This window comes from Perognathus longimembris, chromosome 6 (assembly GCF_023159225.1).
Source record: "Perognathus longimembris pacificus isolate PPM17 chromosome 6, ASM2315922v1, whole genome shotgun sequence".
NCBI lineage: Eukaryota > Metazoa > Chordata > Mammalia > Rodentia > Heteromyidae > Perognathus > Perognathus longimembris.
The window spans coordinates 13,675,282-13,702,256 of NC_063166.1; the positions used below are offsets into that span (position 1 = coordinate 13,675,282).

Sequence of the window (26,975 nt, forward strand, 5' to 3'; positions counted from 1 at the left end):
TAGCTGAAGAGCTCCTGCCTGGCAAGTACAAGGCCTCAATTTCGGTCCTCAGCTCTGGGAAAAAAGAAAAAAAATGAACTACGCAACTTTTGTGCAAGGACAAGAGGAGGCAACTTGGGGAAAGCGAAGGAAGGGTGACATTGTCCAGAAAGAGTCACACTCATTACCTGACTTATGAAATGGTAACCCCTCTGTACAACACCTTAGCAATAATAGTAAAATTATATTTTAAAAATCCTGCCGAAACACCTGTGGGTACACAAGCCAGCAGGCATAATTACTACCAAGATGAAAGGGGGTTCCTTTTCTAATAGTCCCCTGCTATCTCTGCACCAGACCAGCAACCAGAAGTGACCCTTCCGGCCACTGAGCCCCCGCTGGAGCCACGCCTGGGAGAACTGACCGTGACAGATGTGACCCCCAACTCCGTAAGCCTCTCCTGGACGGTCCCTGAGGGCCAGTTTGACTCTTTCATGGTCCAGTACAAGGACAGAGGTGGACAGCCCCAGGAGGTGCCTGTGGCTGCAGACCAGCTTGAAGTCACTGTCCCAAATCTGGAGCCTGCAAGAAAATACAAGATGAATGTCTATGGACTCCATGGCAGGCAGCGGGTGGGCCCCCTCTCGGTGGTAGCTGTGACGGGTAAGTGAGAGGGCAAGGCACTCCCCACCCGTGTTTACCCAGATCTCCCCAAGACCCTACTCCTAGCCCTGTCTGGGTGCTGCCGTCCCTCTCTGAGAAGGTCCTGGCAGTGACCCTGTAGCTGCCTTCCCAGGCTCACAGTCACTTTGGTCCATTCCCTAAGCCCTGGGGTTGGAACCTCGTCACCTTCCAGTGATTTTCCCATCTCCACAGCTCACCCAGCTGGAAAGTCAGCTTTCCATTTGGCCTACATTCAGTCCTTCTCCCTTCCACACTCGGACTCCACAGCCATTTCCTTTCCTTCTCTTTACAGTCCTGCTGTGACTTAACACAGCTGCTATCTCCCCCTTCTGTCAACACCCATCCCGGAATCGCTTCTCAGTGGTCCCCACTGCTTGGCCTGGGTCTCCTTCCCTTCTGACTGACTCCAGCCACATCCCTCACGAAGGCCGCCTCTCCCTCCAAGCCCGCATGCTTTCCTGGGCATAGGTTCACCATGATTTTTCTGTGCCAAAGCATCTGGTGAAATCCCTATTCCCTCTCAGAGCAACGTCTTAAAATCTAGAAAATGAAATGTGTGGGATTGCCAGACACTGCTTGTGTTGCTCTACACACATCCCGTCCTCCATATCTTCAACTTCCACAACCAAGTAGAGAGAAATTATTTTCCTAAAAACTTGTGTCTATTTCAGATATGTACAGACATTTTACTTGTCACAAACAATATAGTTATCAAAGGTATATATAGCCTCGATGATATTATTGTAGAGTTTCAGTGTTTATGGAGGTTTCGGGCACCAATCCCCTGTGGGATACCAAGAGATGAATGTGACATTATAAAACATTTCTTAAGGGGCTGGGGATATGGCCTAGTGGCAAGAGTGCCTGCCTCGTATACATGAGGCCCTGGGTTCGATTCCCCAGCACCATATATACAGAAAACGGCCAGAAGCGGCGCTGTGGCTTAAGTGGTAGAGTGCTAGCTTTGAGCAAAAAGAAGCCAGGGACAGTGCTCAGGCCCTGAGTCCAAGCCCCAGGACTGGCCAAAAAAAAAAACAAAAAACATTTCTTAAATGCTCAAATGTATAATTGGTAGTACCTGGACTTGTATTTTTCTCTCTTTCATTCCTTCTTTCTTTCCTCCCTTTCTCTTTCCCTCCCTCCCTCCCTCCTTCTGTCCTTGTGTCAGTTCTAGGGCTTGAACTCGGGGTCTTACCCTATCTCTTTCCTTTTTTGTTGTTGTTGGTCATGGGGCTTGACTCAGGGCCTGAGCACTGTCTCTGAACGTTTCCCCTCAAGGCTAGTGCTTTAGCACTTGGAGCCACAACACCACTTCTGGTTTTCTGGTAGTTAATTCAAGATAAGATCTCACAGACTTTCCTGCCTGGGCTGGCTTTGAACCGTGGTCCTCAGATCTCAGCCTCCTGAGAAGCTAGGATTACAGGCATGAGCTATGGGCACCCAGCTCTACCCCTTAGCTTTTCTGGTCAAGGCTGGTTCTCTGTACCACTGAAGCTAAAGCTACCTTTCTGGCTTTTTATTAGCTAAAGTGAGATAAGAGTCTCTCCAGTTTGTCTGCCCAAGATCCTCAGGTCTCAGTTTTCTGAGTAGCTAAGGTTATAGGCATGAGCCACTGGTTCCTGGCTCTAGACTTCTGTATTAGCTCATGTAAACAACATTTTGATGTTTCTGAAATAACTCTAAAGTGACATGAAAAGGTATCTGCTTTCTATTGGTGACAAACTCACAAGTGCTTCTGAGATGCCAAGGTGAGCTTTCTGTACGGATCACGGTAGGACACACTACATTCCAGCTCCCAATCTCCTTGAGGTCAGCAGAGCCCAGTTCTCCCCTCACAGATATCAGCCCTGCTCTTTGTCTTCTGGATCCCAGATCCCCTCCCACCAGTACCAACCTCCAAGGCCCTCCTGGAACCACGCTTGGGGGAACTGACGGTGACAGACGTGGCCACAGACGCCGTGGGCCTCTCCTGGACAGTCCCGGAGGGCGAATTCGACTCCTTCCTGGTCCAGTATAAGGACCGGGACGGGCAGCCCCAGGTGGTGCCCGTGGCAGCAGACCAGCGAGCAGTCACTGTGTCCAACCTGGAGCCAAATAGGAAATACAAGTTCCTGCTCTTTGGAATGTGGGATGGGAGACGACGCGGCCCTGTCTCTGTGGAGACAAGAACAGGTGAGAGGGGCCCCACGCAGTTGAGCCTTGAGGCCCCAGCCTTCCCTGCAAAGGTGGAATGTATCTATTTCACTTTTTTTTTCAGTCTAAGCCTGGGAGTTGGGCTTGGTACCTGGTGCTTTTACTCATTTCTGGCGCACTCTACCAACTGAGCTATGCCTAGCTTTTCTGTTTGGTTTGAGAAGCTGGACTGCCTACCTCAGTCCAAAGCAGACAACAACCAGGACAAATGGGGCCTGTTCTTGAGCCTACTCTCCCTGGCTAGTATTTCTTGTCTTGTCATTTGTACTTCTCCTGAATGGACGAGCCCCTTCCTAGAAGATAAATGGTGGGAGGCCGGGGCTTCTGGGAAAAGGGATGGAGGTGTTCAGGGGCAGCACCTTTTCCTCTTGAGCCTATGGCTCTGGCCCTGCCTCAGATTGTGCTCTCTCTCCTTCATGCCACCTTTTGCCCATCCGGTCCTGCCTCACATTGGCCTCCGGTTGAGGTTCCCTTCTTCTGTCCTTCTAGAGCCTTACAGAGAGATAAAGAACCCAGCCCAGCTGTGCCCTTTCTGGGGTTCAGTCCAGGCCCTCCCCTGTCCCTGGGGGCTCCTTGTTGCCAGAAAACCTCTCACAATAACAATGTTGTCAGAGGCCCTGCTGTCCAGAAAGGCAGCAGGCCAGCTCCTTCCTAGGCCTGGGATGGCTCCTTGGGTCAGCATCAGATCCCTTCCCTGTCTTAGCCCTCCTCTTCACATCAGCCCCAGCTTCTGCAACACACACGCACGCACACACACACACACACACACACACACACACGTAGCCTCACTCCTCTACCAGGCCCTGTGGGAGTCAGTTCTGAACCCAGTTGGTACCGAACGAGAAAGGGCATGGAGACAGAGTGAGAACCACTCTGTCAGAGTATCATGCCTTCCACCTACTGTCTTCCCCCAGCAGGGAGCCTTTGCCCCTCCAATTTCCCCAGAGCAATCAGATCACAAAACAGAGATTCCTGGGTAAGAGGAACCTGATAGAGACCAAGTCCAAGATAGGCTGTGCTCTGCTGGGGAAATAGTCTCTGAGAGATGAGAAGAACCTGAACGAGGGATGCAATGCAGAGGGACATGAAGGGATCTCTTCCCAGGATAAATCCTGCCAGAAACCTCTCCCCATGTTGATCAACTGGAGAGAGGTGGAGGCCAGCTGGAGATGGTAGCAAAGATGGAAGGTAATAAAAATATGTGGGGAAGCACTGACCATTTGGGCAGTTCTGGATTTTTCCAACACTAACAGAAGGCGGTTGAAAAGTCATTTTGGAAAAAAATAAACAGAATCTTTCCTATCTGTCAGCTGCCCAAGATGACGCCAGCCCACCCCGCCTTGGAGATTTATGGGTGACAGACACTACCACAGATTCCCTGCGCCTTTCCTGGACAGTCCCCGAAGGGCAGTTCGACTCTTTCGTGGTGCAGTTCAAGGGCAAGGATGGGCCCCAGGTGGTGCCCGTGGAGGGTCATGAGCGCTCAGCCACCATCGCCCCCCTGGACTCCGGCCGCAAGTACAAATTCCTCCTCTACGGCCTCCTGGGCAAGAAGCGCGTTGGCCCCCTCACTGTAGACGGCACCACAGGTGAGGGGTGTCCCCTGCAGGGCCCAGGGAAGTAGGGGGCCATTTGTGGTGGCTCCCCTTCACCCACTCCATGTCCTTGTTGGACTCCATTTTGACCAAACACAGCTTCTAGACAGAGCTCAGCTATTTCTTGTCCCTGTCTCCATCGCAGACACCCCAGATGCTTGGGATCATACCAAAACAAAGCACCTGCCCAAACCTCGACTGGGGGAAGAGCTTCAGGTGACCCGTGTGACTCAGGACTCTGTGGGCCTCTCATGGACAGTTCCTGAGGGTCAGTTTGACTCCTTCGTGGTCCAGTACAAGGACAGCAATGGGCAGCCCCAGGTGGTGCCCGTGGAGGGCAGCCTCCGGGAGGTCAGCGTCTCGGGCCTGGACCCCGCCCATAGGTACAAGCTGCTACTCTATGGCTTGTACAACAACAAGCGTGTGGGTCCCCTCTCTGCCATTGCCACAACTGGTGAGTGTGGAGACGGCTGGAATGCTCTGTGCCTCTTTCCCACCTAGCTCTCCCTGTCTTCCTGAGGGAACATGGGTCTCGCAGTTTCCCATCTCCCTTCTTTGGGGTTGGGGTCCGTTTCCTGAAGCATCATTTACATACAGTATCAAAGAGTTGGAAAATATGTAAATCACAAGCCATGCCACAAGAGAGACTTAAAGCACGTATAACTACTCGACAAGTTTTTTCTTTTGCTGGACACTTGGAGCTCATACTTGTAATCTTAGCTACTCAGGAGGTGAAGATCTGAGGAACATAGTTTGAAGCCAGCCCAGGCAGGAAGTCTGTGAAGTTTTATGTCCAGTCTGCCAGCACAAAGCTGGAAGTTCAGGTGTGGCTCAAATGGGAGAGTACCAGCCTTGAATGAAAAAAAAAAATTCAAGGGAGAGCTAGAGGTCCTGAGTTCAAGCTTCAGTAGATGCACAACCTTTGCAGTCTGTTCCTTACAGCCAGTCCCTGGAGCCCTCTGATCTGCTTTCTTCAATGTAGCTTTGCTTTCATTTTTTTCCAATTCTATTTAACGCAGTCAATAATATGTGGCATCTTCTATTTGTATTCTTATACTTCATATAATCCTCTGGAAATGTATTCATATATAACAGAAGCTGACCCTCTTATTGCTGATCTCTTCCCTCCCCTTCTCCCTCCTTTCTGAAATGCCCCTCTAGCAGGAATCAATCCATTATCCATCTCTACCTGTCTCTCTGAATAGACTCCAGGGACAACAAGGAAGCCGAAACTAAGGTTCCAATGCCTCCAGTGGCTATGCCCCAACTGAGCGAGCTGACAGTGGAGGAGGCCACGCCCCACAGCCTGCATCTCTCCTGGATGGTGACAGAGGGGCAGTTTGACTCCTTTGAGGTCCAGTATACAGATAGAGATGGGCAACTCCAAGTGGTCAGAACAGAGGGCGACCAGACTGACATCACCCTCACTGGCCTCGAGTCTGAACACAGATACCTGGTGACCTTGTATGGATTCCATGACGGGCAGCGTGCAGGTCCCGTCCAGATTGAGGGTGTTACAGGTGAGTGAGGGAAGTTCCAATGCTGCATCTTCCCAGAGATCTGGAAGGGTCCTAAGGAGAGTGAAGTTCCTGGGGTCACAGCCCCGCTCTGGAACTCCTCCCCTCTCCATATTCAGAGTCACAGGAAGAAGAGGAGGAAGAGCCCACAGAGGCGCCCACCACAACTGTGCAGCCCCCCACAAAGCCGCGCCTGGGGGAGCTGGCAGTGACAGATGCCGCCCCCGACTCCCTGAGCCTCTCCTGGACGGTCCCCGAGGGGCAGTTTGACCACTTCCTGGTGCAGTACAGGAACGGGGACGGGCAGCCCCAGGTGGTGAGGGTGCCGGGGCATGAGGACCAGGTCACCATCTCAGGCCTGGAGCCAGACCACAAGTACAAGATGAACCTGTACGGCTTCCACAGTGGCCAGCGCGTGGGGCCCGTGTCTGCCATTGGGGTGACGGGTGAGTGCATGGGGAAGTCCAGGGGTGGAACTTCCTGGGAGAGGCGTCCTCTTGCCCCTTGATGACAGGTGAGCTGGCAATGGTGCTGGGCCTCGGTCAGCACCCAGGCCTGCTTGTGGCTGCCGCCCTCTGGGTCCTCTTGGGCAGGGAGGGGCCACTAGGATGCATGCTGCGCTGTCCTGCGAGTTCATCAGGAGCTTGGGCATGTTTGCCAGAGGTCAGCTGATCAGGCCCACCAGGTGCCAAGGGCAGACTTCTCTGAATGGACCTGTGGATTCCACTAGCCAGGACTTCTCCATGGTAAGATGCAAGGCCTCAGCCTCACCTTCTCTGTCTCCCTCTCTCAGCTACAGAGGAAGAGCCCCCCAGCCCCACAGAAGCCAGCACAGAGGCACCGGAGCCCCCCATGGAGCCGCTCCTGGGGGAGCTGACAGTGACAGGATCCTCTCCCGACTCCCTGGGCCTCTCCTGGACCGTCCCCCAGGGCCACTTTGACTCCTTCGCCGTGCAGTACAAGGACAGTGATGGGCGGCCCCAGGTGCTGCGTGTGGGAGGCCAGGAGAGGGAGGCCACCGTGGAGAACCTGGAGCCTGGGCGCAGGTACAAGATGCACCTGTACGGAATCCACCAGGGGCGGCGCGTGGGCCCCGTGTCCGCCATAGGCGTCACAGGTGAGTGAGGGTCCGCTGTGGTCAGGCAGGAAGAAGTTGTTCCCTGCCTACCAGCTTCAAGGAAACGATGGTGGTGTCTGTGGTGCGCCTGTGCTCTTGCACATGCCGAGGGTCTTGCTGACAAGCGGGTTCAGGGCCAGCAGTATTGGCTGGAGCCTGAGCCTCTGCATTCCCAACAAGGTCCTGGGAGGCCAGTGCTGCTGGCGCGCGGATGAGCCTTGTGCAGCCAATTCCCTGCACACAGCCATGCCATCCTCTCTTGGAATTTGTGGCCCCGCGTTTCGCTGTCCTGCCTGACTCCTCGCAGAGGCCCAGTGTCTGCGGAGTTCTGGGTCCGCGAGGGAAGAGGGGAGGTGCTGGATGGGCAGCACTGTAGGGACTGACCTGTGCATTGCACAGATAGTTCCTGGCCTCACAGGAGCACTGTGGGGTTGAGTGTCCATTGTCCCAGCCTGTAATAAGCAGCTGGGTTCATGTGGGGAAGGAGCAGAGAGGCCAAAAAGGCTGCCAGGAAGGGGACAAGGGAGGAGCGGAAGGGAAGTGTGACAGCCCAGGGCCGGCATCGTCCTGCTCTTCAGGGATCTGATTCTGTAAATGCTCTTTATGCGCTGAGCTGAGATTGGAGGAGACCTCACCTGTCCCTGTGTGTGTCTGTGTGTGTTTGTTCATCTCCACAAGACCAAGCTGTGACCACCCAAGCGGTGCCCCCCACAACCACTGAGCCTGCCCCGAAGCCACGCCTGGGGGAGCTGGCAGTGACAGATGCCACCCCTGACTCCCTGAGCCTCTCCTGGACGGTCCCCGAGGGGCAGTTTGACCACTTCCTGGTGCAGTACAGGAACGGGGACGGGCAGCCCCAGGTGGTGAGGGTGCTGGGGCATGAGGACCAGGTCACCATCTCAGGCCTGGAGCCAGACCACAAGTACAAGATGAACCTGTACGGTTTCCACAGTGGCCAGCGCGTGGGCCCTGTGTCTGCCATTGGGCTGACGGGTGAGTGGGTGTTGGAAACCCCAGGGTGGGACCAATTGGATGTGGGAGGTAGATCCTTATGCACTTTGGTTGGTAACTGAACAGGCAGTGGTGTCTGGGCAGTGATCACCATCTGCAGACCCGCTTTGGGAGGGGACCATGGCCCGTGGTCCTTCCCTGTGGGTTGCTTTCTGGTGTCCCCTGGAGGGAGGGACTATCAGGACCTTTGCTGTGATGGTGGCTCTACTGCTTCCTGCCAGCTCACCCAGGAACTTGGGCATGTTTGCCAGAGGTCAGCTGATCAGGCCCACCAGGTGCCAAGGGTGGACTTCTCTGAACGGACCTGTGGATTCCACTAGCCAGGACTTCTCCATGGTAAGACGCAAGGCCTCGGCCTCACCTTCTCTGTCTCCCTCTCTCAGCTACAGAGGAAGAGCCCCCCAGCCCCACAGAAGCCAGCACAGAGGCACCGGAGCCCCCCATGGAGCCGCTCCTGGGGGAGCTGACAGTGACAGGATCCTCTCCCGACTCCCTGGGCCTCTCCTGGACCGTCCCCCAGGGCCACTTTGACTCCTTCGCCGTGCAGTACAAGGACAGTGATGGGCGGCCCCAGGTGCTGCGTGTGGGAGGCCAGGAGAGGGAGGCCACCGTGGAGAACCTGGAGCCTGGGCGCAGGTACAAGATGCACCTGTACGGAATCCACCAGGGGCAGCGCGTGGGCCCGTGTCCACTGTGGGAACGACTGGTGAGTGAAGGTAAAGGCCTTCCTTGGTTGGGTTACAGAGAGTGGAGCCTCCAGCAGTTCATCAGTAGAGATCCAGGATGCAGAAATCTCCACCTTACCTAGGATCCTCCAAGCACCTCCCGGCAGGTGTGGTGGGGGCCCACCTTGGGCTGCCAGACCCCATCCTCTGCTTCTCCTAGGAACTCTAGAGGGAACTCTTTTCATGGAATTGGGACAAATTCTAAAGAATAGTAACTAATACCTTCAACACATACTAAAGAAAATTCCTAGAGTACTCACAAAAGGGCTAACATAAGCATATCCAGTTTACTCCTCACCCTGCTTCATATGTCAGCTCTTGGTCTATCTGCCTCATCTGTGTCCCGCCCCTTCCTGCACCTCCCTCTCTTTTTAAAAGGCTCCTATGGGCTGGGAATGTAGCTTCAGTCGTAGGGAAGTTGCATAGCATGTGCAATATTCTGCATTTATTATTATTTTTAACTAAACAAGGATGCCTATTTTCACCAGTACTGTTTGACAGTATATCCAAAGTCCCAGGCAGAACAATTAGACAAGAAAAATAAACAAAAGGCATTCAAAATTAAAGTAAAAAGTAAAACTTTCTCTATTTGTAGGTGACATGGACAGTGCCCCAAAAATTCATAAAAATAACCTACTAGAGCTAGTAAATGAATGAACCCAACAATGTTGTAGGGTATGAGATCACCACGTAGATACATTGTGTTTCTTTGTACCAGCATTGACCAATCTGAAAAAGGAAATTTTTAAAAACAATTCAATTCCTAATAACAACTAAAATATTAGAGATAAATTTAAATGAAATGACTCTGACACCGAAAACTCCAAAATACTGATGAAAAAAGTTTAAAAGACCTAAACAAATGGAAAGACACCCCATGTTCATGGATTGGAAGAGTTAATAGTGTTAGGATGTTTTCCAGAGCAGTCTATAGATTCAGTGTAATCTTTGTCAAAATTCCAATGGCTCCCCCACCCAATTTAAAATTAATCTTCAAATTTATGTGAAACTTCAAAATTCTCTAGATAGTCTGGCTTTATTTTTACATAATGTATATACCATAACATTTTAAGTGTAAAAGTTATGTGTTTTAGTGTATTTACATAATATGCAAGTATCATCACAACCGGCATTTAGAACTTTTCCACCACCCCTAAAAGAAGCCTTGGGTGCAGACCCATCCGTACCCCTGTTAAGTCTGCTTATGCCTGTAGACTAGTCTTTTCTAGAATTTCCTGTGACGAGAATAATGTAATTCCTATTCTTTTGTGTCTGGCTTCTTGTACTGAGCATGCTGGTTTTGAGGTTTAGCCTTGTTTTTAGCACATAGCAATCCTTGATCATTGATTTGAGAAGTGTTTTTCTAGTTTGGGGGTTTTGATTTTTTTTTTTTTTGTCAGTACTGGGGCTTGAACTCAGGGCTTGAGTTCTTGTTTGGCTCTTTTTTTTCTGCTCAAAACAGGTGCACTTAGGCCACCTCTGTATTTCCAGCTTTTTTTTCCCTGGTTAATTGGAGATAATGTGCCTGCTGCGGCTGGCTTTGAACCTTGGTCCTCAGATTTCCACATCCTGAATAACTAGGATTACAGATATGAGCCACCAGCGCCCAGCTGAAGAACTGAACTTTTAAATAGGGTAGTCAAAGGTAATACTGAACAAAGACCTAAAGGATATATGGCCCGGGCTGGGGATATGGCCTAGTGGCAAGAGTGCTTGCATCCTATACATGAAGCCCTGGGTTTGATCCCCCCGGCACCACATATATAGAAAATGTCCAGAAGTGGCGCTGTGGCTCAAGAGGCAGAGTGCTAGCCTTGAGCAAAAAGAAGCCAGGGACAGTGCTCAGGCCCTGAGTCCAAGGCCCAGGACTGGTAAAAAAAAAAAAAAGATATATGGCCATGACTCGTACATATATCTGGGGAAAGAACGCTCAGGCTGGAGGAATCATGTGCAAAGGCTCTGAGGTCGCTGCTATAAACAGAGAGCCCGAGATACCCCAGAAACAGCCTACCTTGGATCCCAGAAAGCTGGAGATCCAGCACGTTTTCCCAGTAGTAGGAGAGATTCTGTTTATATCTCTTTCCAGCCTATGCAGAGCAGCCTCTCAGCCCCCCTCCCTCCAAGCCGCGCCTGGGGGAGCTGGCAGTGACAGATGCCACCCCCGACTCCCTGAGCCTCTCCTGGACGGTCCCTGAGGGGCAGTTTGACCACTTCCTGGTGCAGTACAGGAACGGGGACGGGCAGCCCAAGGTGGTGAGGGTGCCGGGGCATGAGGACCAGGTCACCATCTCAGGCCTGGAGCCGGACCACAAGTACAAGATGAACCTGTATGGCTTCCACAGTGGCCAGCGCGTGGGGCCCGTGTCTGCCATTGGGGTGACGGGTGAGTGTATGGGGAAGTCCAGGGGTGGAACTTTCTGGGGAGGCGTCCTCTTGCCCCTTGATGACAGGTGAGCTGGCAATGGTGCTGGGCCTCAGTCAGCATCAGGCCTGCTTGTGGCTGCCGCCCTCTGGGTCCTCTTGGGCAGGGAGGGGCCACTAGGATGCATGCTGCGCTGTCCTGCGAGCTCATCAGGAGCTTGGGCATGTTTGCCAGAGGTCAGCTGATCAGGCCCACCAGGTGCCAAGGGTGGACTTCTCTGAACGGACCTGTGGATTCCACTAGCCAGGACTTCTCCATGGTAAGTCGCAAGGCCTCGGCCTCACCTTCTCTGTCTCCCTCTCTCAGCTACAGAGGAAGAGCCCCCCAGCCCCACAGAAGCCAGCACAGAGGCACCGGAGCCCCCCATGGAGCCGCTCCTGGGGGAGCTGACAGTGACAGGATCCTCTCCCGACTCCCTGGGCCTCTCCTGGACCGTCCCCCAGGGCCACTTTGACTCCTTCGCCGTGCAGTACAAGGACAGTGATGGGCGGCCCCAGGTGCTGCGTGTGGGAGGCCAGGAGAGGGAGGCCACCGTGGAGAACCTGGAGCCTGGGCGCAGGTACAAGATGCACCTGTACGGAATCCACCAGGGGCGGCGCATGGGCCCCGTGTCCACTGTGGGAACAACTGGTGAGTGTGACCTGGGGCCTTGAGGGTTCTTTCTTTCTCTCATTGATGGACTCTTCTTTTCCTTCCTCGGGCCTCATGGGTCTGAGCCTCAGCTCCCCTTCCATGTCCTTCCTCTGTTGTGGTCAGAGCCCTAGTCCACTCCTGTTGACTTGACTTTTGCCTACCTGTAGCTTCTTCTTTAGTTCTGTGTGGCTTTTCTGGTGGTCAGCCACTGGCCTTCTCCAAGGATGACATATGTCAGACACAGGCTAAACTGACTTACCAGAATATTCCTTTCCTTGAACCTTAATCACAAGGTTCTTTTTTTTTTTTTCCAGTACTGGGGCTTGAACTCAGGGCCTGAGCACTGTCCCTAGCTTCTTTTTGCTCAAGGCTAGCACTCTACCACTTGAGCCACAGCGCCACTTCTGGCGTTTTCTATGTATGTGGTGCTGAGGAATCGAACCCAGGGCTTCATGCATGCTAGGCAAGCACTCTTGCCACTAAGCCACATTTAGAGGCCCCACAAGATTCTTTATGATAACCATATATACACTCCCATGCAAAGGAACACCCCAACCTGAATTAGATTGTAATGGCTGAGTAGTTTAGGCCATATCTAAAATGAGCTATTATGCTGCCATTGAAAACGTTTTAGTATGAAACAATGTTTATAGTGTTCCATTGAGTAAAGCAGAGCCCAACTATGTTTGAAAGTATACTAATCACAGCCATTTGAAATAACTGGCCTGGTTAGAAGACCAGAAGAATGTTCATCCCACGAGAACATGGTGTGCGAAACAGAATGGACAGTTCCAGCCCATTGTCCTTTCTGTCTTATTCCATTCTGCATTGTCCAAGTCTTCCAAAATGGCAAGCATTTTTTTCTCTAAGCATTTCTTTCAGAATCACAAAAAGAAAAAAATATGTCTTTTCCTTCTTATATCTTATTTGTCTTCTTTATTCCTCTTTTTCTTTTTGGTGGTACTGGGGTTTGAATCTTGGGCCCCACACTTGTTAGACAGATGCTCTACCACTTGAGCTATACCTCCAACCAGTTTTGCTCTAGTTATTTTTCAGCAGAGGTTTTCTGTGTCTTCCTGGGGCTGGCCTCAAACTGTGACGATCCTACCTATGTCCTCCAGCAGAGCTGGGATTACAGGTCTACCTCACCACGCACAGCTTCCCTCTCACTCTCGCAACACATTTCATCTCTAATTATGAGAACGTTAAATTCTCCAGTCCCTAAATTAACTAAGGAATGAATCACAAGGTTCATTGAATTCATGAAATTCCCCCAAATGTAGTCAGCCTCGCATTTCTGAGCCATTCCCAACCAGTCTTATGCCTGTTTCCGAACAGTTTCCAGGAGCTCTACAGAGGAGGCAGAACACTCTCTAACAGCAAAATGTGTTGCAAGCCAAATACCCATGAAAAATGAGGCAGGGTGCCACCTCTGTGTCACCAAATAAGTGGTTGATGAGGTACCACCCATGTCCTGGGGGAGGAATCTTATCTGGGTGGAAGAAACTATTTTTTCTCTTTAACTTGGGGTCTTGTACTCACTTGTTTTGCTTGCTTGTGACTGGCACTCTACCATTTGAGCCATGCCTCCAGCCCAGCTTTTGTGCTGGTTAATTGGAGATGGAGTCTCAGATTTTTCTGCCTGGGCTGACGGAACTGGGGTTCTCCAGACCTCTGCCTCTTGGTTGGCTAGCATTGTAGGCATGAACCATAGGCACCCGGTTTAGCGGAACCATTCTCACCCAGACTCCCTGATTCCTGAGCACAGGTCTTGCAGCCATTGTGTGGTTGGTGGCTAGTGTGGTTAGTGGACCTTCTATGTGGTGGAGAACAGGGAGAATAGGGGAACCACTGGAAAATGCACACCCTGGTATGAGCTGTTTGGTGTTTTTCCTTAACCTCCCAGCATGGTGAATTTCATTAGAGGACCCAGGTCTTTACCTTCCCATTGCATCTGCACGTTTCTACTCTCCTCCCTTCTTTTCACTATTAGTGTTGATAGTCCAAATTTTATTTTATTTATTTATTTATTGCCAGTCCTGGGCCTTGGACTCAGGGCCTGAGCACTGTCCCTGGCTTCTTTTTGCTCAAGGCTAGCACTCTTCCACTTGAGCCACAGCGCCACTTCTGGCCATTTTCTGTATATGTGGTGCTGAGGAATTGAACCCAGGGCCTCATGTATAGGAGGCAAGCACTCTCGCCACTAGGCTATATCCCCAGCCCAGTCCAAATTTTATTTTTAAGCCCACATTTATATAGTGAAAAGAATCATACCAGCCGGGCGCCAGTGGCTCACGCCTGTAATCCTAGCTACTCAGGAGGCTGAGATCTGAGGATTGTGGTTCAAAGCCAACCTGGATAGGAAAGTTCATGAGACTCTTATCTCCAATTAACCACCAAAAAACTGGAAGTGGCGTTGTGGCTCAAATGGAAGAGTGCTAGCCTTTAGTTGAAGAGCTCAGAACAGTGCCCAGGCCCGGAGTTCAAGCCCCACGACTGAAAAAAATAATCATAGCAGCATTAAGAGAAAATTTGAAAAGTAGGAAGAAAAATTTAAAATCTGCCTTTTGACTCAATAACCAACATTCCTAAGAGCATGACTTTTTGCTTAGCCTGTATGAGGCCCTGAGTTCAATCCCAAGCACCAAGTCTGAGCTATGTGGGAGGTGCAGGCAGGAGGGCCTCAAGTTTGAGGTCAGCCCAGGCAAAGGCAATGAGATTCTGGCTCAGAAAAGGAGGGACGGACTGAGGTCAGAGTGGTAGAGCACTTGAGGAGCAAGCAGGAGGTCCCAGGACTACACAAGAAATAAGTGCACGGCACACATTCCCTTTCTGCAATGTATTTTAACGTTATAGTCAGAATGTTTATGTAAATCTTGGCTCTTATTTTTGCGGGTGCAAGTTACATGGAAGTCATTTACCCTGTGGCTACACAACCTGCATTAATCATCATTTTAATGGTTATTTAATGCTTTTTGGTGAAAGCACTGAAGCGGAATTCATCATCTTTTACAGGTCATTTGGGTTTGTAACACATTTTGCTGTCATGAATAAGCTCTATTATGAACATCTTCCATGCCATAACTTTTTCCTGCTTTTAATAGTTTTCTTAGGATAGATGCCCAGAAATGGGATTATTGGGTCAAAGGAAATGAGCACTGCTTTTGGCTCCTGACTCATGTGGCTCAGTTGCCTTCTGGAGGTGTGTAATGCTGCATTCCTGGCAGAAGGAGGAGGGCTGACCACACCACAGGTCACGGGGCCCCTGAGCCTTCTGCTTCAGGAGTGTATATGCAGAATATGTTTTACGAGCCATTGGCAACACCAGGAAAGCGAATCACCCTGAGCACCTGTGTGCCCTGAATTCTTTTCTCAGTCCTTCCACGAGGTGAGTGGACCCCCGTCATCCTCACAGAGCCCACTACCAGAGTCCCAAATTCCCCTGAGGGAACTGGCAGGCTGTTTTGCTCAGTATGAGCACAGCACTGGGCAACCCCTTGGTACCTGTCAGGAGTAAGGAGAGGGAGGCCATCATAAGTGAGGAGCCAGGTTCAAGTACAAGATGAACCTTCATGAGCTCCACCAGGGGCAGTGTGGGCCCCATGTCTACTCTGGGAGCCATGGGTCAGTAAACATGGGATGGGGTTAGGCAGGAATACTGTAGAAGTCGGTTCCTTTCCTCTAGCTTCAAACAGCCATGCTCCCAGCAGCAGTTCGGCCTGTGCACTTCCACATGCCTGTGGGTCTTGCTAAAAAGCAGATTCAGATCCAGCCATATTGGCTGGCGCCTGTGCATTCCTAGCAAGATTCTTATGTGTGTTTGCTTTTCCCTACTACAAAAAGAAACACTTGAGATAAACAACTTGGAGGTTCCAAGCCACGCTCAGTTGGCTCTGTTGCTCTTAGGCCTGCTGCTGGGCGGCAGAATCTCATGGGAGGGAAGCAGAGTGAACAAAACCACCCACGTCACTGCCAGCAAGCAAAAAAAAGAAAAAGGAATAGGAAAGTGTTCCTTCCCCGTGTCTCCTTCAAGGGCACCTCCCCCCCCCCCCCCCCCGCCCCAATGACCTAAGGACCTCTCACCAGCCTCCACCTCTTAAAGGCTCAACCGCCTCTAATATCACTACCAGGGAACCAATCATTTAACATATGGATCTTAGGAGGACATTCGAGATCTAAAGTAGCAAGTGTAATGCTGGTGCATGGGTCAGCCTTTGGGCAGGGAAGCTCCTCATAACAAAGAATAAAATCTTATCTCAGAGGCAATATTTGCTCTGTTCCCTGATCCCTCACACAAGAGTCTCTGTCTCTATGGAGTCAACTGGAGTCCACAAGAAAGAGGGAAGATATTCAGATATGGTTTGACTGCACATTCGGAAACTTCATAGTTAGGATATTTTCAAAATGGTGACTCAACTAAATCAAAACATACCAACAATGATATTAGTGCCAGGATATCGGCACTGTCTAATAAGGAGCCCCTGACTGTGGCAGACTGTCCTGTTCCTCAGCAATGGAGCTCACAGTGACAGGAAGACAGGCCATCACCAGCAAACATAACACCCAGAATGAGTTTGTGACAACAAAGACGGGCGGGGGGGGGGGAGGGAGGGAGGCAAGGAGGCCTAAGTCACCCCATAGGCATTCACCCAGGGGACAGTTGAATCCGAGGTCTGGCGTGCATTAGCTTGGTGACAGCTTTAGAAAGAGTGTCAGGTGAGCATCTCAGCTGGTGCAAAGCACAGGAGGAAAGAAACAGCATGACACACCGAGGAACTGAGAGAATCCAGTGTCATGTCCTCTGAGACACATGAAGGTCTTGAAATACAGATGGAGAGTGGGTGCACCCGAGAACTGTCAGGAGTGAGGCTGGTGTTCCCCCGATCCGGTGGCTGGTGTGACTTCCTGAAGTGTTTGAATGTGCAAAGCTCTGCCACCATGGGAACCTAGGCTAGGTAGGAGGGGGAAACTGAGCCTGAAGAGGTGACAGTGGCCCGCCCCAGGGCGCTCAAGTTGGAGGAGATGGAAGGCGGGGAGGCAGTGGGAAACATCTAGAACACATGGTGAATATGGTGTCAGCTGAGAGAGGAGAAGGTTCGGCTTCTCCCGTGGGGCCCGGTGGGTGCTATGAGACTGCTTGGGAGCAGAGATTTGAGCCAAATGAATCGGAGATGGCAAGGAGACCCAGGGCAAGGACGTGCAGGGGCACGTGTGACACGTCCTGCTCTTCAGGGATCTGATTCTGTAAATGCTCTTTATGCGCTGAGCTGAGATTGGAGGAGACCTCACCTGTCCCTGTGTGTGTCTGTGTGTGTTTGTCCATCTCCAGAAGACCAAGCTGTGACCACCCAAGCGGTGCCCCCCACAACCACTGAACCTGCCCCGAAGCCACGCCTGGGGGAGCTGGCAGTGACAGATGCCACCCCTGACTCCCTGAGCCTCTCCTGGACGGTCCCCGAGGGGCAGTTTGACCACTTCCTGGTGCAGTACAGGAACGGGGACGGGCAGCCCAAGGTGGTGAGGGTGCCGGGGCATGAGGACCAGGTCACCATCTCAGGCCTGGAGCCGGACCACAAGTACAAGATGAACCTGTACGGTTTCCACAGTGGCCAGCGCGTGGGGCCTGTGTCTGCCATTGGGGTGACGGGTGAGTGCATGGGGAAGTCCAGGGGTGGAACTTCCTGGGAGAGGCGTCCTCTTGCCCCTTGATGACAGGTGAGCTGGCAATGGTGCTGGGCCTCGGTCAGCACCCAGGCCTGCTTGTGGCTGCCGCCCTCTGGGTCCTCTTGGGCAGGGAGGGGCCACTAGGATGCATGCTGGGCTGTCCTGCGAGCTCATCAGGAGCTTGGGCATGTTTGCCAGAGGTCAGCTGATCAGGCCCACCAGGTGCCAAGGGTGGACTTCTCTGAATGGACCTGTGGATTCCACTAGCCAGGACTTCTCCATGGTAAGACTCAAGGCCTTGGCCTCACCTTCTCTGTCTCCCTCTCTCAGCTACAGAGGAAGAGCCCCCCAGCCCCACAGAAGCCAGCACAGAGGCACCGGAGCCCCCCATGGAGCCGCTCCTGGGGGAGCTGACAGTGACAGGATCCTCTCCCGACTCCCTGGGCCTCTCCTGGACCGTCCCCCAGGGCCACTTTGACTCCTTCGCCGTGCAGTACAAGGACAGTGATGGGCGGCCCCAGGTGCTGCGTGTGGGAGGCCAGGAGAGGGAAGCCACCGTGGAGAACCTGGAGCCTGGGCGCAGGTACAAGATGCACCTGTACGGAATCCACCAGGGGCGGCGCGTGGGCCCCGTGTCCACCATAGGCGTCACAGGTGAGTGAGGGTCCGCTGTGGTCAGGCAGGAAGAAGTTGTTCCCTGCCTACCAGCTTCAAGGAAACAATGGCCGTGTCTGTGGTGCACCTGTGCTCTTGCACATGCCGAGGGTCTTGCTGACAAGCGGGTTCAGGGCCAGCAGTATTGGCTGGAGCCTGAGCCTCTGCATTCCCAACAAGGTCCTGGGAGGCCAGTGCTGCTGGCGCGCGGGTGAGCCTCGTGCAGCCAGTTCCCTGCACACAGCCATGCCATCCTCTCTTGGAATTTGTGGCCCCGCGTTTCGCTGTCCCGCCTGACTCCTCGCAGAGGCCCAGTGTCTGTGGAGTTCTGGGCTCGCGAGGGAAGAGGGGAGGTGCTGGATGGGCAGCACTTTAGGGTGCTTTTTTTGTTTTGTTTTGTTTTGCCAGTCCTGGTGCTTGAACTCAGGGCCTGAGCACTGTCCCTGGCTTCTTTTTGCTCAAGGCTAGCACTCTGCTGCCAGGCTTCGCTCTACCCCCCCCAATCCACGTGGGGTGGTCCTGGGCTTGTCCACCTCTGCCCTCTGTCCTCTCTCTGCCACCTCTGTCCTCTCTTGCTCTCTCATGTCCCCTGGCCAGTAGAGATTAATCGCGGGAGCTGAGACCCCAGGTAGCCTCAGTTCACGTGTGGTCGCAGGACCCCTGCCCCCTTCCCATCCCAAGGAAGACACGGGTGCGTGGGTGTCACGGAGAAGCCTCGTGGGCGTTCTGGTTTAGTAAAGGGAGGAGCCAACAATGTATACCCCCAAAGGCGGGCACAGGAGAGGGGCTACTGAATCTTAACGACTGGCTTGATGGACTGTTCATCTGGTGATGTCACGGAACTTCCTCTATGGGCGGAGACCACAGCCCCCCAAAGACCGGGTTTCTGGGGTCTCCGCCATTACACATGTGGCCGAGAGCCGAGAGGCGGGGGCTGCTTTGCTTCTCTTCCGGTCGAAGCCGGAAGGTGGGGGGGGGGGGGAACGGGCTAAGTGGGCCATCCCCTCTTAAAGGCGCAGCTGTCCCCAACACTCTGCCACTTGAGCCACAATGCCACTTCTGGCTTTTGCTATATATGTGGCCCTGAGGAATCGAACCCAGAGCTTCATGTGTAGGAGGCAAGCACCCTACCACTAGGCCACATTCCCAGCCCAGGGGTTGATTTGTTAATTCCAGAAGAGATCTAAGTCCTCATGTGGTCACTGTGGGGTGGAGTGTCAGTTGTCCCAGCAAAGCCATTGGACCGCTGGCTTGTAATAAGCAGATAGTGCTTACGCTTTCTACAATACAGGACTGTGCGTGGAGTGATTGTAAGGCTGTAGATACGTTGTTTAAAATCTGGGCTTGTGTTAGGTGATTTGAGGGAGAGGTCAGAAGGTGGAATTGGGCTCTGTCTAAACAGGTTCTCAAGAGGACTCAACTCTGTCACTGGGGACCCTATGATGGCTCACCTATGAGGAGTGTTGGGCCAAAGCCATGAGTTGTGATGAAGTAGCCAGTATTCACATTTGCTGGGTCATTTTTTTTGTGAAATGCTCAAGTGTGTCTGTGTGGTAACACGATTCCAAGCTGGCTTTGTTTTTATCTTTATCCATCATGGTGACAGATGGCCTTGTCTGATAACGGCATTCTATGAAATAGTCTATGCATGACTGGACCAGAGGAAACTGTACTTGTGCTAGGCCAGCTCTGTGCCACGAAGGCCCAGCCAAGAGGACCAGACAAGTCATACGTCCCAGAGCTTAGGAAGTCTGGGTGCCAGAGCAGAACAGGGCAGGGATGCCCAAATCGAGATGCTCAAGCATATTAGGCGCACCTGGGACCTGAGGTCCAGCAAGCCATATTGATGAAAGTTTTAGAGAGAATATGTCAGGCCAATATCCCAGAGGCTGAAGAGCACAAGAGGCCAGAAACACAAGTGCTGAGGCAAAAGACCTCATGAGAGGTCGGTGGAGAGGTGGGAACAGTTCAGGAAGCGCCGGAATGAGCTGGACGCTGGCATAGAACGTGTGTGCAAACTTCAGGCAGGGAGGGAAGGTGGTGTGAGCCTGAGGCAGGGAGGTGGGAGAATCTGGAGGCCTACTCAGAGTCCTGAGGGTTAGAGGATGGGGGAGGGGCAGAAAGAAGGGATTTAGGCAAAGGCTGGGGGCACGCTGAGTGTAATGGAAGCTGGCAGAATGGAGGCTGTGCCTGTTTGGTAGCAACAACCTGAGCCAAGTGATCAAGAGGATGGCAAGGAGGCCCAGGGCAGGAGAGCGGGGCAGTAGGCATGCAGGGGTGTTCAGGAGAGGCGGATGCAGGACAGAGAAACACAAGTGGCCTGGGTTTAGTAAGTGGAAGGAGATGGCAGGTAGTGAAAAGGATGTATGAAGGCCACCATGGCGACAACATCCTGCTCTTATGTGGTGCCATTTTATGAATGTTCCTTTCTGCGCTGATTGGAGAACAGAGGAGATCTCACCTGTCATCTCGCTGTCTTTCTTTCTGTTTGCCTGTCTTCAGAAGACCAAGCTGTGACCACCCAAGCGGTGCCCACCACAACCCCCGAGCCTCCCCCGAAGCCGCGCCTGGGGGAGCTAGCAGTGACAGATGCCACCCCCGACTCCCTGAGCCTCTCCTGGACGGTCCCCGAGGGGCAGTTTGACCACTTCCTGGTGCAGTACAGGAACGGGGACGGGCAGCCCAAGGTGGTGAGGGTGCCGGGGCATGAGGACCAGGTCACCATCTCAGGCCTGGAGCCGGACCACAAGTACAAGATGAACCTGTACGGCTTCCACAGTGGCCAGCGCGTGGGGCCCGTGTCTGCCATTGGGGTGACGGGTGAGTGCATGGGGAAGTCCAGGGGTGGAACTTCCTGGGAGAGGCGTCCTCTTGCTCCTTGATGACAGGTGAGCTGGCAATGGTGCTGGGCCTCGGTCAGCACCCACAGACCTGCTTGTGGCTGTGACCCTGTGGACTTTCCCCTTGTCCACTTCCCTGTTCCTGTGGATGGAAGCGGCCATTGGGACCTCTGCTGTGCTCCTGGCTGTGGGATTTACTCCGGTGACCTGGGACCCCGGGCATGTTATCAGATGTCGGTTGACCAGGACTCTTGGGACCCAAGGGTGCCATTGTCTGTGTTCACCTGAGGAACGTCCCACCACAGCTTCCCTGTCCTCCCCAAATCCGAGTCCATCTCCTGAGGTCCCTGGCTCACCATTGTCTCTCCTTCTCATGTACAGAGGAAGAGCCCCCTGGCCCCACAGAACCCAGCACAGAGGCACCGGAGCCCCCCACAGAGCCGCGCCTGGGGGAGCTGACAGTGACAGATGCCACCCCTGATTCCCTGAGCCTCTCCTGGACGGTCCCCGAGGGGCAGTTTGACCACTTCCTGGTGCAGTACACAAACGGGGACGGGCAGCCCAAGGTAGAGAGGGTGCCGGGGCATGAGGACCAGGTCACCATCTCAGGCCTGGAGCCGGACCACAAGTACAAGATGAACCTGTACGGTGTCCACCGTGGCCAGCGCGTGGGGCCCGTGTCTGCCACTGGGGTGACGGGTGAGTGGGTGTTGGAAACCCCAGGGTGGGGCCAACTGGACATGGGAGCTGGGTCCTTTTGCTGTTTGGTTGGTAACTAAACAGGCAGTGGTGTCTGGGCAGTGATCACCATCTGCAGACCCGCTGTGGGAGGGGACCATGGCCCGTGGTCCTTCCCTGTGGGTTGTGCTCTGGTTTCCCCTTGAGGAGGGACTATCAGGACCTTTGCTGTGGTGGTGGCTCTACTGCTTCCTGCAAGCTCATCAGGAGCTTGGGCATGTTTGCCAGAGGTCAGCTGATCAGGCCCACCAGGTGCCAAGGGTGGACTTCTCTGAACGGACCTGTGGATTCCACTAGCCAGGACTTCTCCATGGTAAGATGCAAGGCCTCAGCCTCACCTTCTCTGTCTCCCTCTCTCAGCTACAGAGGAAGAGCCCCCCAGCCCCACAGAAGCCAGCACAGAGGCACCGGAGCCCCCCATGGAGCCGCTCCTGGGGGAGCTGACAGTGACAGGATCCTCTCCCGACTCCCTGGGCCTCTCCTGGACCGTCCCCCAGGGCCACTTTGACTCCTTCGCCGTGCAGTACAAGGACAGTGATGGGCGGCCCCAGGTGCTGCGTGTGGGAGGCCAGGAGAGGGAGGCCACCGTGGAGAACCTGGAGCCTGGGCGCCGGTACAAGATGCACCTGTACGGAATCCACCAGGGGCGGCGCGTGGGCCCCGTGTCCGCCATAGGCGTCACAGGTGAGTGAGGGTCCGCTGTGGTCAGGCAGGAAGAAGTTGTTCCCTGCCTACCAGCTTCAAGGAAACGATGGCGGTGTCTGTGGTGCGCCTGTGCTCTTGCACATGCCGAAGGTCTTGCTGACAAGCGGGTTCAGGGCCAGCAGTATTGGCTGGAGCCTGAGCCTCTGCGTTCCCAACAAGGTCCTGGGAGGCCAGTGCTGCTGGCGCGCGGGTGAGCCTTGTGCAGCCAATTCCCTGCACACAGCCATGCATCCTCTCTTGGAATTTGTGGCCCCGCGTTTCTCTGTCCTGCCTGACTCCTCGCAGAGGCCCAGTGTCTGCGGAGTTCTGGGCTCGCGAGGGAAGAGGGGAGGTGCTGGATGGGCAGCACTGTAGGGACTGACCTGTGCATTGCACAGATAGTTCCTGGCCTCACAGGAGCACTGTGGGGTTGAGTGTCCATTGTCCCAGCCTGTAATAAGCAGCTGGGTTCATGTGGGGAAGGAGTAGAGAGGCCAAAAAGGCTGCCAGGAAGGGGACAAGGGAGGAGCGGAAGGGAAGTGTGACAGCCCAGGGCCGGCATCGTCCTGCTCTTCAGGGATCTGATTCTGTAAATGCTCTTTATGCGCTGAGCTGAGATTGGAGGAGACCTCACCTGTCCCTGTGTGTGTCTGTGTGTGTTTGTTCATCTCCACAAGACCAAGCTGTGACCACCCAAGCGGTGCCCCCCACAACCTCTGAGCCTGCCCCGAAGCCGCGCCTGGGGGAGCTGGCAGTGACAGATGCCACCCCTGACTCCCTGAGCCTCTCCTGGACAGTCCCCGAGGGGCAGTTTGACCACTTCCTGGTGCAGTACACAAACGGGGACGGGCAGCCCAAAGTAGAGAGGGTGCCGGGGCATGAGGACCAGGTCACCATCTCAGGCCTGGAGCCGGACCACAAGTACAAGATGAACCTGTACGGTGTCCACCGTGGCCAGCGCGTGGGGCCCGTGTCTGCCATTGGGGTGACGGGTGAGTGGGTGTTGGAAACCCCAGGGTGGGGCCAACTGGACATGGGAGCTGGGTCCTTTTGCTGTTTGGTTGGTAACTGAACAGGCAGTGGTGTCTGGGCAGTGATCACCATCTGCAGACCCGCTGTGGGAGGGGACCGTGGCCCGTGGTCCTTCCCTGTGGGTTGCTTTCTGGTGTCCCCTGGAGGGAGGGACTATCGGGACCTTTGCTGTGATGGTAGCTCTACTGCTTCCTGCAATCTCATCAGGAGCTTGGGCATGTTTGCCAGAGGTCAGCTGATCAGGCCCACCAGGTGCCAAGGGTGGACTTCTCTGAACGGACCTGTGGATTCCACTAGCCAGGACTTCTCCATGGTAAGATGCAAGGCCTCGGCCTCACTTTCTCTGTCTGTCTCTCTCAGCTACAGAGGAAGAGCCCCCCAGCCCCACAGAAGCCAGCACAGAGGCACCGGAGCCCCCCACAGAGCCGCTCCTGGGGGAGCTGACAGTGACAGGATCCTCTCCCGACTCCCTGGGCCTCTCCTGGACCGTCCCCCAGGGCCACTTTGACTCCTTCGCCGTGCAGTACAAGGACAGTGATGGGCGGCCCCAGGTGCTGCGTGTGGGAGGCCAGGAGAGGGAGGCCACTGTGGAGAACCTGGAGCCTGGGCGCAGGTACAAGATGCACCTGTACGGAATCCACCAGGGGCGGCGCGTGGGCCCCGTGTCCGCCATAGGCGTCACAGGTGAGTGAGGGTCCGCTGTGGTCAGGCAGGAAGAAGTTGTTCCCTGCCTACCAGCTTCAAGGAAACGATGGCGGTGTCTGTGGTGCGCCTGTGCTCTTGCACATGCCGAGGGTCTTGCTGACAAGCGGGTTCAGGGCCAGCAGTATTGGCTGGAGCCTGAGCCTCTGCGTTCCCAACAAGGTCCTGGGAGGCCAGTGCTGCTGGCGCGCGGGTGAGCCTTGTGCAGCCAATTCCCTGCACACAGCCATGCCATCCTCTCTTGGAATTTGTGGCCCCGCGTTTCTCTGTCCCGCCTGACTCCTCGCAGAGGCCCAGTGTCTGCGCAGTTCTGGGTCCGCGAGGGAAGAGGGGAGGTGCTGGATGGGCAGCACTGTAGGGACTGACCTGTTCCTTGCACAGATAGTTCCTGGCCTCACAGGAGCACTGTGGGGTTGAGTGTCCATTGTCCCAGCCTGTAATAAGCAGCTGGGTTCATGTGGGGAAGGAGCAGAGAGGCCAAAAAGGCTGCCAGGAAGGGGACAAGGGAGGAGCGGAAGGGAAGTGTGACAGCCCAGGGCCGGCATCGTCCTGCTCTTCAGGGATCTGATTCTGTAAATGCTCTTTATGCGCTGAGCTGAGATTGGAGGAGACCTCACCTGTCCCTGTGTGTGTCTGTGTGTGTTTGTTCATCTCCACAAGACCAAGCTGTGACCACCCAAGCGGTGCCCCCCACAACCACTGAGCCTGCCCCGAAGCCGCGCCTGGGGGAGCTGGCAGTGACAGATGCCACCCCTGACTCCCTGAGCCTCTCCTGGACGGTCCCCGAGGGGCAGTTTGACCACTTCCTGGTGCAGTACAGGAACGGGGACGGGCAGCCCAAGATGCTAAGGGTGCCGGGGTATGAGGACCAGGTCACCATCTCAGGCCTGGAGCCGGACCACAAGTACAAGATGAACCTGTACGGCTTCCACAGTGGCCAGCGCGTGGGGCCCGTGTCTGCCATTGGGGTGACGGGTGAGTGCATGGTAGCAACCCCGGAATGAGACCTTCTGGAGTGGGAGGTAGACCCTTATGCTCTCTGGTAACAAGGGATCCAGAAATGGCAGAACCAGGATTAATCTACACCCACAGGCCTGCCTGAGCGGAGGCTGTACCTTTCATGCCCATTCCCTTGGCTTTACCTCTGGGCACCACGAGCAAAGGGCAGGGTGGCGGGCCTCCGCAGTGTGGATGTCTGTACAGGTCATTCCCAGCTGACCACATGCTTGAGCATGTTGGGTAGATGTCAGCTGAGCAGGGCCACGCAGGTACTCACTGTGGGCTTCTCTGAACTGATCCTCAGGACTACCTTGGTCATGGCTTCTACATTCTTTCCCCCTAAGAAACAACATAGGTACTGGGGCTCCTGCCTCACCTTCTCTGTCTGTCTCTCTCAGCTACAGAGGAAGAGCCCCCCAGCCCCACAGAAGCCAGCACAGAGGCACCGGAGCCCCCCACAGAGCCGCTCCTGGGGGAGCTGACAGTGACAGGATCCTCTCCCGACTCCCTGGGCCTCTCCTGGACCGTCCCCCAGGGCCACTTTGACTCCTTCACCGTGCAGTACAAGGACAGTGATGGGCGGCCCCAGGTGCTGCGTGTGGGAGGCCAGGAGAGGGAGGCCACCGTGGAGAACCTGGAGCCTGGGCGCAGGTACAAGATGCACCTGTACGGAATCCACCAGGGGCGGCGCGTGGGCCCCGTGTCCACTGTGGGAACAACTGGTGAGTGAAGGAAGACTTTCCTCTGTGGCTCCCTCTGTTGACGTTTGTCCTTGTCCTGGTGTCAGGCCCTCTTACCCAGTACCTGCCCCGTGTTTCTTGCCCCGTGCTTCCATTTTTCTAGATTTTGTTAATGACCTAGTTCCTCTTTCAATGGAAGCAGGATTCATGCAGTTAGAAGGGAAGGAGGACTATCTCTAGCCCATTTACACTGACATTTCTTCTTCCTTTTTGGAACAGCTCAGTTCCTGATAGAAAAGGAACAGCTCCTTCATTCATGTTTTAGTCACTAGAATGTGCTCAGATTCAAGTTGCTTGAATCTCTTCTGCCTCTGAATAATTCCACACTAGCTGTGTGATTTTAAGAGCACTTAGGGGGCCTCTTCTTGTGGGGGCGGTCTCTCCTAAGGGGGACAATCTTACTGCACCTGTTTCCCACACTTGTGACTTTTGGCTCCAGGGGGTGAGTTGTCTACAGGAATGCCGAGAGCTCATAAAGTTTTATGAAACGTGGTTAAATGGGAAGGGGGTGGAGGTGGGAGTCAGGTCCCGGGCTGCACTTCAGCTTCCTGGGCTCTGTTTCAGACTCCTTGCCCACGCAGCCCCCAGTGGAGCCCCGCCTCGGGGAACTGGCCGTGGAAGAGGTGACCTCGGACACTGCGCGCCTGTCTTGGACTGTGGCCCAGGGCCTCTTCGACTCCTTCCTGGTTCAGTACAAGGACGCACAGGGGCAGCCGCAGGCAGTGCCCGTGAGCGGAGACCTGCATGAGGCCACCATCCCCGGTCTGGACCCAGCTCGCAAGTACAAGTTCCTGCTCTTTGGACTCCGGGATGGCAAGCGCCGTGGCCCCGTTTCCGTGGAGGCAAAGACCCGTGAGTGGGGATCTGGCCACCCTGGGCCCTGGAGCTCCCGGCCAGCCTTTGCCCCTGGTGGCAACTGTTGGAATTGCACATTTCTGTGTCCCACACTGCAGACCTAAGGACTTGGTGACCCATTTATTACCCGGTCCCCTGAAGTATAAATCCTGAGTCTCCCCCCTCCCCCCCCCAACTCCCATTCTTCCCTG

The 26,975-nt window shown here is 54.2% G+C and overlaps 1 protein-coding gene across 1 annotated transcript in view; it reads left to right on the forward strand.

The window, feature by feature from the left end:
* Tnxb (tenascin XB) overlaps positions 1-26,975 on the forward strand; it is a 67,520-nt gene that overhangs the window by 32,963 nt on the left and 7,582 nt on the right. The window contains exons 15-34 of the mRNA XM_048348033.1: positions 337-642; positions 2,536-2,835; positions 4,167-4,445; positions 4,597-4,905; positions 5,657-5,971; positions 6,088-6,414; positions 6,762-7,085; positions 7,785-8,078; positions 10,908-11,204; positions 11,550-11,873; positions 17,206-17,523; positions 17,871-18,194; positions 20,697-21,014; positions 21,416-21,733; positions 22,133-22,456; positions 23,134-23,448; positions 23,849-24,172; positions 24,851-25,165; positions 25,588-25,911; positions 26,494-26,781. Of these exons, the coding sequence (XP_048203990.1) occupies positions 337-642; positions 2,536-2,835; positions 4,167-4,445; positions 4,597-4,905; positions 5,657-5,971; positions 6,088-6,414; positions 6,762-7,085; positions 7,785-8,078; positions 10,908-11,204; positions 11,550-11,873; positions 17,206-17,523; positions 17,871-18,194; positions 20,697-21,014; positions 21,416-21,733; positions 22,133-22,456; positions 23,134-23,448; positions 23,849-24,172; positions 24,851-25,165; positions 25,588-25,911; positions 26,494-26,781 (6,243 nt within the window). The remainder of the gene's footprint in view (positions 1-336; positions 643-2,535; positions 2,836-4,166; positions 4,446-4,596; positions 4,906-5,656; positions 5,972-6,087; positions 6,415-6,761; positions 7,086-7,784; positions 8,079-10,907; positions 11,205-11,549; positions 11,874-17,205; positions 17,524-17,870; positions 18,195-20,696; positions 21,015-21,415; positions 21,734-22,132; positions 22,457-23,133; positions 23,449-23,848; positions 24,173-24,850; positions 25,166-25,587; positions 25,912-26,493; positions 26,782-26,975) is intronic.